At 36.7% G+C, this 12,025-nt stretch overlaps 2 protein-coding genes across 2 annotated transcripts in view; both read left to right on the forward strand.

Annotated features, from left to right (window-relative positions):
• The window catches only part of LOC107755845 (metal transporter CNNM4), a 43,799-nt gene extending 42,579 nt beyond the window's left edge, over positions 1–1,220 (forward strand). Inside the window, exon 7 of the mRNA XM_016572779.1 lies at positions 536–1,220. Within this exon, the coding sequence (XP_016428265.1) occupies positions 536–775 (240 nt within the window). The 3' untranslated portion in view covers positions 776–1,220. The remainder of the gene's footprint in view (positions 1–535) is intronic.
• A 426-nt stretch (positions 1,221–1,646) lies between these two features.
• Positions 1,647–12,025, forward strand: part of ckap2l (cytoskeleton associated protein 2-like) — a 14,602-nt gene continuing 4,223 nt past the window's right edge. Inside the window, exons 1-9 of the mRNA XM_016572733.1 lie at positions 1,647–1,728; positions 1,816–1,863; positions 2,149–2,215; positions 2,357–2,420; positions 2,517–3,643; positions 4,373–4,571; positions 8,690–8,845; positions 9,077–9,134; positions 10,320–10,482. Coding sequence (XP_016428219.1) covers positions 1,647–1,728; positions 1,816–1,863; positions 2,149–2,215; positions 2,357–2,420; positions 2,517–3,643; positions 4,373–4,571; positions 8,690–8,845; positions 9,077–9,134; positions 10,320–10,482 — 1,964 coding nt within the window. The remainder of the gene's footprint in view (positions 1,729–1,815; positions 1,864–2,148; positions 2,216–2,356; positions 2,421–2,516; positions 3,644–4,372; positions 4,572–8,689; positions 8,846–9,076; positions 9,135–10,319; positions 10,483–12,025) is intronic.

A 12,025-nucleotide genomic window follows, 5' to 3' on the forward strand; every position in this document is an offset into this window, starting at 1 on the left:
AAAAATACATTGTATGTGTCAAAATTATTGATTTTTCTTTTATGCCAAAAATCATTAGGATATTAAGTAAAGATCATGTTCCATGAAGATATTTTATAAATTTCCTACTGTAAATATATTAAAACTTAATTTTTGATTAGTAATATGCATTGCTAAGAACTTCATTTGGACAACTTTAAAGGCGATTTTCTCAATATTTTTTCTCAATATTGTCCTCTCCTAACAAACCATACATCAATGGAAAGCTTATTTATTCAGCTTCAATTAAAAAAAAGACCCTTATGACTGGTTTTGTGGTCCAGGATCACATATTATTAAAAACTTTATATTGTACTTTAATTTTACTGTTGATTATTAAAGAAACTTAATTACTTAATTGATTATTAAACCTCTTTTTCGTCTAAATGAAAACTTTTAATCATTTCAGTGCATCACAAATAAGTATAATTTATTAAATAAGAATAATTTATTCTCTCATCCATGCAAAAATATTGAATAGCTCACATGATCAATGTTTCCATCTTTCTTTTTCCAGATCACACGCTCTCAGTATCAAAACGGTCTGATAGCGTCTCGGCTGGACAGCTCGCCACAGTCTCCAGACAGCGGACACGGCCGTGTAGATAACAGCATATCATCCGCTCCCCATCCGTCTTCAGAAAACATCATCTCGCTTGCAGACGCCACCGATGAGACGACCTCGCTCCTCAACGAACAGAACAGCCAGCCTGCGCGCCAAGCCAACCACAGCACACATAACGACAGTGCCATTTGACACACTCACACACGATTTACCCATATCCCACACTCCCATTGGACATTAAGCACTTTTCCCAGAACTTTTAATCAGACCCCTTTTAGCATCAACTATTACAGCTCCCAGTATAAAAGTGTGGGTGTATGAAAAGCTACAGTTTCCTGAGACATCCAATGAAAACATTGTGTAACACATTGTGCAAGACGAAGACACAGAGAAGCCAAAGTGTATCTGGACTGAGAAAGGCCCCTGTTTCAGACAGACACACTGGGGCGTTTTATAGACTGCGTGAATAGAGACATTTATATATACAAAGATGTTTTTGTCATTTTTCTATTGAGGTTGATCACAGACATGTGAAGGAGGGAAACTGTGGATGCCTTTTTATTTTGTGTTAGTCCATAGCTAATTCATAATTGTACCAAATTTTATTTGTGTGTGTGTGTGTGTGTGAGTGAAGATTGGTATGTAAGTCGCTTTGGATAAAAGCGTCTGCTAAATGTAAATGTAATATAGAAACCTGTATGGTGAGGGCCAAAAATTTACAATGCTACATCCCCCCTAATTTATTAAAATAATAATACATTTTAATTATAGTCATAATGTCTATTTCATTCTGTTATATTATAATCTTCATTGAAATTTACATTTAAATATTTTGTAAAACCGTTAACATGGTTAATGTCATAGATTGCCAATACATGTCTACATGTTCTTTTCTAACTTTATCCTATTATTATTATTATTATGTAATAATATAACGACCTCAAATACATAAAGCCATATGAAAGCGAAAGTACCGAAATTACGTTTATAACGAATCATCAAATCATATGAAGCATCAAAACTGACCAACCAATAGTTGGGCTTTAAATGTTTGAACCAACCAATGGGAATTGAGATGGGCGTATCCCTGCAAAATTCAAGCGACAGTTGTGTGGAGAATGTAGATGTTGCATTAGCAGGCAGCAGTATGTTGTAATAGACTCGTGTACGAAGTTATAAATAGATGCTATATTTATCTTAATTAAATATTTGATGTGGATGATCGGATAAAGCGGTGGAAACAGTGACGGACGAAGACGTATCTAAACTATCTAAGATAGGTAAAGCGCTCCCTTATAAGCTTAACGTTACACCAGGCTAACGTTAGTCCTATGTATCATGTACGCTGTTAACGTTAGATACTTGCTGTTCCTATTGATTCACGTGTGTTTATTTTTAGACAATCGATTACAGTAAGTTGTGTTACGATTTTATTTTGGAAAATCATCTAACGATTTGAAAATCAGTTGTTCAAAACACTGCAATGTGTAACGTTATGTATCTATAACATTTATTAAATGCATGCAATGTTGGATTTTTAAATGTTTTTTCTCTTTTATTTACAGAGCTACGCAAACTGAAATTGGCAGAATACCTAGCAGCAAAAGGAAGACTGAAAGCACCTAATCCAAAGTAGGTGGTCTTGAAGGGTCTTTCTGTCTGTAACATTTGTTCAATTTATACTTTTACCATAAAACAAATATATATATTTTCAGTATTACTACCATAGTGTGTTTATGTTCTGAAACAACTGTTGTTGTTTTTTTACTCAAGACCATATCTCAAGGAGAAGCCTGTTACAAAGAAATATGCTGAAAATAATCAGAAGTCCAAAATTGTAAGTTAAATAAATTTCTTGAAATTTTGTACTATTCAATGTGTTGAAAGTGTACAAGGTTGAAATTATGTCTCTTTTTTTCTCTCTCTCTCTCAGACAGGTGATGGAAAGGAGAATTGTGGCATCAATGGGAAAAATATTAAAGAAGTAAAGAGAGTGAAGACATTGGCAGAGGTTGATAAAAACACATCCTCAAAAAAAGAACTTGGCATCAATTCACTAGCCAAAGCCCAAACACAATCTTCCAGTAAATTGCAGAATATTTGCCGGGAAGGCCTTCATGTTTTGAGGACACAGAGCAATAGAACAGCCTCTCATCAAAATCCAAGGAAACCCCACAAAGATGAGAAAACATCCAGGTCATTCAGTGCCGCTAAGAGGACTAATTCACAAAGCCTTCAGAATGCCCAACCCAAAGCCCATCAAGCTCCGCCAGCTTCCCATGCTGTAAATAAAACACAAATGTCAAGAAACCACTACTGTGGCCCTTCACAGTCTGGATGTGGCATCTCAGCCCAAAGCCACACAGATCAGAGCCGTGCTAAGACAGATATTCAGTCAATGAGGCCTTTGGCTAAGAAATTAACAGAAACAAGCATCAAAACAACCTCAGTTGCCAATTTGAAGAGTCGAAGACCAATGAACACAACTGAGACAAAAATGCAGACAAACAGTGTTTCTAAAACCCAGGTAAAACCTGCACAGCAACCCAGAAGTCAAAGTGCTGTACCAAAGCTTGGGACGCGCAACTGCAGTTCTCAGAGCAATAAGCCCATAAACCAGAAATCAATTTCAGTGACAAACAGGTCAGATGTGAACCAGAGAGAAGATATTCCATGCATTGTTTCGAAAGTTGATGCCATAAAAATTAAATCAAATAGCTCAGTCACAAACAGAGTTACAAGAACAAGTGCCTCTTCAACTAAACCTGCAAATAGAGAAGGATCAGTGATCATCAAAAATAAACAGTCTGCTGCTGCTGTTAAACAAACTAATCTCACTGCTTCTACCAAACTGCTCGGTCGAAGCACCAAGAGTTGTGTACTGCCGCAGACGACAACTGCATCCCGAGAGCTTCATCAGCCCACTAAGGGGTCCGGCCAGGCCAAGCCTGCGGTGCAATTGCAGACTCCTAAATCCAGATTCTGTCCCAATACTCAAGGTGTCCGAACAGCCCCGATAGATGGAATGAAGAAGCCGACTGCAGCTCAGGAGGAGAGACTGTGAGTAGACGACTGTCTGAAGCAGGGTTTCTCAACTCTGGTCCTCAGACTCCAACCCTGATCAGTCTCACCTGTATGCAGCTTTCTAGTATTCCTGAAGACCTTGATTAGCTTGTTTGCGTTGGAGGTAACCATAAGGGACAGTGAACCTCAAGAGCCTTGAGAAACCCTGGTGGAAAGATTTGATGCTTTTGGAAACTACATGTTTTTTAGTGCTTTAAAGCTGTGGTTCTCAGCTGGTAAGATCTGGTTTCAAGATACAGATCTTACACCAAACAACAGTTAATTATTTTTGGGTGGCAATTAAGATTGAATTATTTTGTTCATATTAACTTGTTTTAATTTAAACGATTAATTTGTAATATTGTTTATAATGTATAAAATGTATTAACTTAAAATGTTAAGAAATGTACTAGTAGAAATTAAAGGAATAGTTCATCCAAAAATTTGCTGAAAATTTACTCACCCTCAGGCTATTCAAGGTGTAGATGAGTTTGTTCATCAGAACAGATTTGGAGAAAGTTAGCATTACATCTCTTGCTCACCAGTGGATCCTCTGCAGACAGTGAATGGGTGCCATCAGAATGAGAGTCCAAACAGTTGATAAAAACATCATAATAATCCACAAGTAAATTTAACTGAACAGAATTTTCATTTTTGGGTGAACTATCCCTTTAGGGAAATAAGTATAGTATGGGTCGAACGGTAACAGAAGTGATGTGTGTGCAGGCGTAAGCTCCAGGAGTGGCGGGAGTCAAGGAGCATCACATATAAACGTCCCCCCATGCCTGTCCGGCTGGTGAGGAGGAAGACCATCTCCGCTGTTCCTCAGCCATACTGGACTTCTATGGAGAATGAAGATGAGGTTCATGACATTGTCTTTGCTGTGGACCGATCACTAGATGACTGCATTAAATTATTACAGCAGGTATTATTATTATTTGAGGTATTATTATTTTATTTCTATTTTTTTAAATGTGTAATTAATTAAATTATGTTTTATTAACAAGGTTCGGGAGGAGCACGATCAGCATTATATGTTAGTGCGAACTCGTGAAATGAATGTGCGTAAAAAAGGGTAATGCAACAAAACAAGTTCTTCCATGGAAATCTGAGTTTCTGTTCGTGCCAGTCAGCAGATTGGAATCAGACTGGTAAATAATCACGCTCCACATAGCTGATACAAATTGAATATATTCTGACCGTGTCTCACCGTTTTCCTTTTTTTTTCTTTTGGACATGCAAATTATTAGTCATTTCCTTGGTCAAGACATTGTGTAAGCTACTGAAACACCATGAAACAGTTTTGTTGAGTTTGTGGTCATAGGTGTATGTGGTTTTGATTTAGACCTGGGTAGGGGGCAATTGAAGACAGATGTTGGTTAATACTTGAAAAAAATAAAAGTGCATAGAAAATGATAATTTTTTCCCTTTAAAAGTAAAATTTTTTAAAAATGCAATAATAGTTTGTACTTTTTGTAATAGTGAGTATTACAAAAAAAGGCTAAAAGTTATTAATATTAATAAAAAAACAAGATGATAACCTAAGATTTAATAACCTTAAATTCAAACCTCACTATAACCCTATTTACTTTTTAAAAACAAATTTGTTCATACTGTCCCTCTTTCTTTCATTGATAGATTGATTAGAGAATTAAGACATCCTGATCACAGAATGTTAAAGTTTTTTTTTATTTTTTTTATTCAAGTTTTTATTGCTTTTTGGAAGGTGAATGGGTAACAAGAGTAGTACAACATCTCAATGATAATAATAATAATACAAGGTTACAGATTTCTACATGCACAGTTGGAACATTAGAGAAAGTACAAGACAAGACATATCACTAAGGCCCAATCCCAATTCTATTTTATACCCCTTCCCCTTCCCCTACCCCTTCGCCTACCCCTTGTCCCTTGAAACAAGTGTGTCAAGGGGTAGGGGTGAAAATATTCCCCTAAGAATTGGGACACCACTACTATACGTCACACGTCATCATACGTCGTCTAGCTCCTACAATACGCACACCTATACTGGTGTGCTGGTGTGCATTAGAGCCTTTAATTACCGTTCTATATTAATGCGCTGCTTACTGACACACACAGCAATATTTGAGAAAAGGGTTTAGCGATTTCTAATTATTGGGGGGACTAGCCCCCCTCAATGTCTACGGTGGTTATCGCCCTGATCAGACTTGAAAATATGTTGTGGCACTATCGTGCAGTCTATAATGATATGACGTTAGTTAGCAAATATTAGCGATTTTTTGCAAACATTCCTTTGAGTAACATGACCGTAAATATGAACTCACGATTGAATGTTACATAAAACAAATGATTACTTTTCGTTAAAATCTTTATTAATGCCAAAAAAGCTTACATTTATGTGTCTTTTTGTTCGCTCGGGCAGCCATGTTGCCCCTGAAGCCGGTTTACGCTGAGATAATTCATTCCCCTTCGTTTGAAGTGTGGTCCCGAAAAATCTTTGTTTGAAGGGCTGTCTGGCCCTTCCCCTACCCCTACCCCTCCAACCAAAAGAGAATTGAGACACCCCTACCCCTTCACGTGAACTTGCGAAACGGAGGGGTAGGGGAAAGGCGAAGGGCTAAGGGGTAGAATTGGGATTGGGCCTAAGTGTTTATCTAGAATGTTGAAGTATTGCCAATTTATAACCCTTAAAAGTCATGAGTAATCATTGTCAAGACTAGATCCTAAACTTTCAGTTCCGAGCATGTATACAATGTCTACTTTACCATGGAAAAAATCACTTCCCAACATTTTTAGGCAAGGTGTAATTCTTTCAGACAAGGCATTCTCAAGCCAACATTTGTGTGAATTGTTTCCTTATCTCTTATCGCAATGTTGCCTTATCCAGTTTTTGTTGAGCAGATCTCAGATAGACCGTAATGTTTACCATTCTTTTCCACCAGTCTCACAACTCTGAGTTTATGATAGAATGTGGGTATCCAAATGGTTTTGTCCCCATTGACTTCCATAGTATTGAAAAAAATATTTTTTGTTCAACAGCTGAAAAAAGTTGATAAAAGTTTGGAACAAGTTGAGGGTGAATAAATGATGACAATTTTCATTTTTGGGTGAACTATCCCTTTAAACTTTTCTTGAGCTATAAAGCACATGTTGCACTTTACTCCTGTATTTATGATACAGTGTTCTGGGCAGCCTGGTATTTTGCAGAACATTTTTAATGAATACGAATATGAGTCAGTTTTAGGGCTCCAGGCTGTGACCAAATAGTTGCATTTTGCGACCATTTTTCCTGCTGGTGCGAATTTTTTTTTTAGAAATTGAACTGGTGCGATTGCAAAATTTTAATATAATTGTATTTTAAATTAATGCACAGGCGATTTCGTTAACGGCGCATCCAGTCAGTCTCTGTTTTTATGAGAAACATCAAATGGCAAACTAAACTGCGCTACTCGTTTGAACTGCACAGCGCTTAGAGTGTAGCGCCTGGTTTATACTCGCCACGTCAGCACGAGCGCGAAGGTGCGCGGCGCGCAGCAAAAATTATGCGAATATTGAGAAAACGATAGAAGGTTTTCAAGCTAGAGTAAAGTAAAAGACCGCTTCTTAAACCAGAGAAGGTGAACATGTTGGTATTCTTGTGGGGAAAAAACATGCAACCACTGTCACCGACAGCAAGTTTAGTTTTACTTTTCTTTTTGAAAAGCTTGCTATCTTTGCTGTTTACCTCACGTTACGCTATGGAGGCTCTCTTTTATTTTATTTATTTGATTTGATTTGATTCCTCAGTGTTTGCTAAATGTTCTGTAATTTATTAAGTGACGTGACATGTGGCCAAGTATGGTGACCCATACTTGGTTCGAACCCGTAACCTTTGGGTTACGAGTCCGAATCTCTAACCATTAGGCCAAGACTTCTATTATATTATATTATATAGTCTATTATATAGTCTGTATATAATACAACATGTGGTGTATGCCATGCCTAATCTTATTAGTTTTTGTTAATAATCGTTTTGTAAGCTAGTTTGTCATTGTATCTTACCGTTTTATTGTTGTTGTGCTTTTTAATTAAGAATAACAATGAATCCATCTTTTGTTTTAGTCTTAAAAAGTGAGGTGTATAGATCTTTTCTTGTAAAACGCGACAACAATATTGCGAATTCAAAAGTGAAAGCACCCGAAGCCCGGCTTATAACACCGCAAAAGAGGAACTCCCTTTCACAAAATTCAAATCACAAATAATACTGCTGATGAAAAAGAACGGGTTGAATGTTAATCACTTTCGTTTCCATATAACTATAAACTATGATAAAAGTTCATCAGCATGCATTGATTAATCCCATGATGTAGCGCAAAATAAATTTAAAAAAAATATTGCGACCATCTGAGAAAGTTAGTCACAAAAAAACGACCAGTGGGAAGAATGAGTCTGGAACCCTGATCAGCTTAGATGATGCTTTCTTCTGGGTGCTAACAAGCATAAGTCAAGTCAAGTCACCTTTATTTGTATAGCGCTTTATACAAATACTGATTGTTTCAAAGCAGCTTTACAGTGTCAAACAGGAAAATAGTTTGTCAATACTGCAAGAAGAAAATAACATTTTTCCAGCTAAAGTCAGTTCATTGATGATTCAGTGATGTCATCATCCAGTTCAGCTCTCTTCCAATAGTGTCTGTGCAGTCAGTCAGGCGTCCCCAACTAAGCAAGCCAAAGGCGACAGTGACAAGGAACCAAAAATCCATCGGTGACAGAAATGGAGAAAAAACCTTGGGAGAAACCAGGCTCAGTCGGGGGGCCAGTTCTCCTCTGGCCAGATGAAACTAGCATGGCGTGGTTTAATTCCAGGCTGCAACAAAGGTCAGATTGTGCAGAGGACTTGTCTGGCTCTCGTGGTCTTGTGCCGATGGTCGTGGTGACGATGTCTTCACAGAGGATCTGTCTATGGGGCGCATCTAGTTGACATGGTCTCCGCTGACATTCAGGGCTGTAGAGGTCGTCTCTAGGTGCTGATCCACACATATTGACAACTGATCCAATGCTGTTTGTGTTTTTATGTGACAGGGTTTCCCGGTGGAACAGGTCAGAGATGTGCTGTCTCGGGTGCCGATGGCACAGAAGTTTGCTAAATACTGGATTTGTCAGGCCAGACTAATGGAAAGAGAAGGAAACCTGGAGGTGCTGCCAATGTTTCAGGAGGCCATTCGTGTAGTGAGAGAGGTCAGTCTCTCTTTATCTCTCAGACATACATACTTTTTAAATTGTTTTTACTATTATTATTGTTGTTGTTGTTTTTACTATTATTATTAAATAGTTTTTCATGGAATGTAAGCAATTTCCAATTCTACTTTGGCAAGATCTTACAATTACAGGAAATTACAGACTCTGGTGCATGTGTAAAAAGAAATCCAAATGTCACACAGCTTATGAGTAACCAATGTTTCCTAACAGCCGGTGGATGAACTACGATCCGTGGTTTTTGAGATCCTTAAAAAGAGACAAGTTCAAGGTAAAGTGGGGGGGGGCGGGGATATCCAGGCTTTAAAAAAAAATGTTGTACATTGCTGGTCAAAAGTTGGATGGAGTAATTCATATTTTTTATGGTTTTGAAAGACGTCTCTTATGCTCACCAAGGCTGCATTTATTTGATCAAAATAGTGTGTACTAAAATATTGCTACAATTAAAAAAAAAAAAAAAAAATGTATACGTGTCCAAATTAGGCATGGGCCGGTATGAGATTTTGACGGTATGATAACCTTAAGCAAAAATCGCTCGCACCAACAGGAGGAGGGCGCGTGTTACTCTACACTGCACTCAACCCGACGGATTCCTACACTTTCAGTCTTGGAGGAGACATGAAAAACAGCGCATACCTTGAAACGGTATACCGGGAAATATTAGAGGTTTTGAAACCGTGAAATTTTCAAATCGCGGTATACCTTGAAACCGGTAATCGGCCCATGCCTAGTCCAAATACTTTATACAAAAAGCGAGGTAAATACAGATGGTTTTCTGAGTCTGAAAGAACTTGGCAGTCCTGCAAAAAGCCCAAATCTAAATCCCACTGAATATTTTGAGCAACAATTGCAACATCAGCATAATGTAGGACTATGCTGGAAATGTCAGATTAATGATAAATAATATTTAGAATGATTTTTTTTTTTTTTTACAGTACCAGTGACACTTTTGATACAATTTCTCATTCTTTATTATTACTGTTTTCCACATTTAAAATAACTGTCATCAACACAAACAAAATCATGGGAATTATGTAGTAGCCAAATACCATGAAAACGCTCTGAAATGTCAACCTTTAATACCCACAATTTAATGCTTACACTAAGAAATTTAAACAAAGTCACTGCCTACACTTGTCTACAAAACTAACATTTAAGGCAAGACCCCTTTACCCAACATGCTCTGCTTCCAGTCAGTAAATCATTTCATAATGGACTTTGCTTTTATGCGCATGGGTGCTTTTTTTGTACAGGAAATGACCCTCCCCAAGCTGTCTAAAATGTCATGAAGATTTGTTTATTGGACACAGAACTAAAATTATTTCTCTCATAGTCTTTCTTCACAAGTCGTAAGCAATAAGTCTGTTGTAAGTAGCTTTGGATAAAAGCTGAATGCATAAATGTAAAAGAATAATAAAAACAAATCTTGCAATGTTTTTTTTTTTTAATCATTCAGGTTTGTCTCCGATGCCAAAAGAGTCTGAAGCGGTAGAGACTAGTGTGCATGACGAACAGGAAGGCAGTTACATCATGTGCACCCCAAAACCTGTTGGTGTCCTAATATGTGGAAGGAGCGGAGACTCGTCTGTTGTCAAATATAAAATTACAGCAACCCCAGGGTATGACACTTGCACACACTTACACAATCCAACTTGAAATTCAATATGCTCTGAGGCACAAATGTTCTTTGGAATAAGTAGTGTAATGTAGAACTTTTACAGATGGAAAATCCATATGTGTGCGTGTGCTTATATTAGGGCTGTCAATAGATTAAAAATGTTAATCTAATTAATCACACCCTTTTTCTGTGATTAATCGCACACTTCATGAAATTAAGCATAGACCATTTATCTTGTTTCATATGTTTATTTTGTTATCATTTGCTATATCCAGCAAAGTAAACCAAAAGATTGAAGGGTGATTCTCAAAAATCTGTATTTTCTGCAAGCTTTTTTCAAGATAAATTTAGATGTCTTTCCAAAAAAAGGACACTTAGAAACTCCAAAAGGACACCAAAGAACCAAATGATATAAAGAGCCCATATAAGCACACATGAAAGAAAAAAATGCTAAAACAAAATCAGAATTGTATAGTATGTGTCCAGTGCAACAGCAAAGAGCTTTTTTACATTTTGGAGAAGTCAAGTTGAGATTCCGAACAGGACCACATGGAGATGCCAAAAAACCTTAAACCAACCGCCTGCTGACCGCATATATCTACTACAGTACACGGATCCATTCAGAATAACTAAACACAGCAACATACACATGACAAATCAAAACATTATCGTGAATGTGTGTGGAAACCAAGGTTATTATAGTTTCGAATTTTTAAATTCTTTTTATTTTAATATAGTTTTCAAATTTGCTATAAAATTCAGTTTAGTTTTTATTAGTTTCATTCATATTTTTGTTAGTTTTAGTTTAGTTTTTATTTTGTGAACACATTTTTATTTAGTTTTTATATAGTTTAGTTTCAGTTTTAATTAAAGTTTAGTGGAATTAACAGATCACTTCCAGAGCGCAGGCCAAAGAAAGACGTAGGGCAAGCCTTTTTTACTAAATTAACACACACAAGTCGTGCTTAATGTCATATCCAATGATGTGTGTTGAGATATTTAGTATGAAAATAAATGTAGCCTGATTTGGTAAGTCTCTTCTTATTTAAAGGGGTCATATTATGCTTTTTTAAAGACCATTATTTTGTGTATTTGGTGTAACAGAATACGCGAAACACACGGGAATGACTAATTCACTGAAAATGCAGTGTCTGTTCTCTCTGCAATCTCTGATGTAATCAGCCTGGTTTCCTTTATATTAGCGCTGTTTTGGACGGATTGTTTGAATGCATTTGCTTACTGGATCATTGGACTGAAAACTTTCCTGGAGTTTAGCGGCTTAAAATGATCTAATCGCAAGCATAGTAGCAAAATTAAAGGGTTAGAATAGAAATTGTGCTACAGTAATTTTGCGTTAAATTATTTTAACACGTTAAGGATTGTAAAATTAATCTTCAGTAATTTATATATATATATATATATATATATACATACATACATATTCTCACACACTCTTTATAGTCCAGTGCCTCTTGGTTGCGAAAACCATGATATTTAAGCTTTTAATACCTACAATTCTCTGCTCACTCTAAGAAATTTACACA

This window comes from Sinocyclocheilus rhinocerous, unplaced genomic scaffold (genome assembly GCF_001515625.1).
Source record: "Sinocyclocheilus rhinocerous isolate Xijiao unplaced genomic scaffold, SAMN03320098_v1.1 scaffold352, whole genome shotgun sequence".
Taxonomy (NCBI): domain Eukaryota; kingdom Metazoa; phylum Chordata; class Actinopteri; order Cypriniformes; family Cyprinidae; genus Sinocyclocheilus; species Sinocyclocheilus rhinocerous.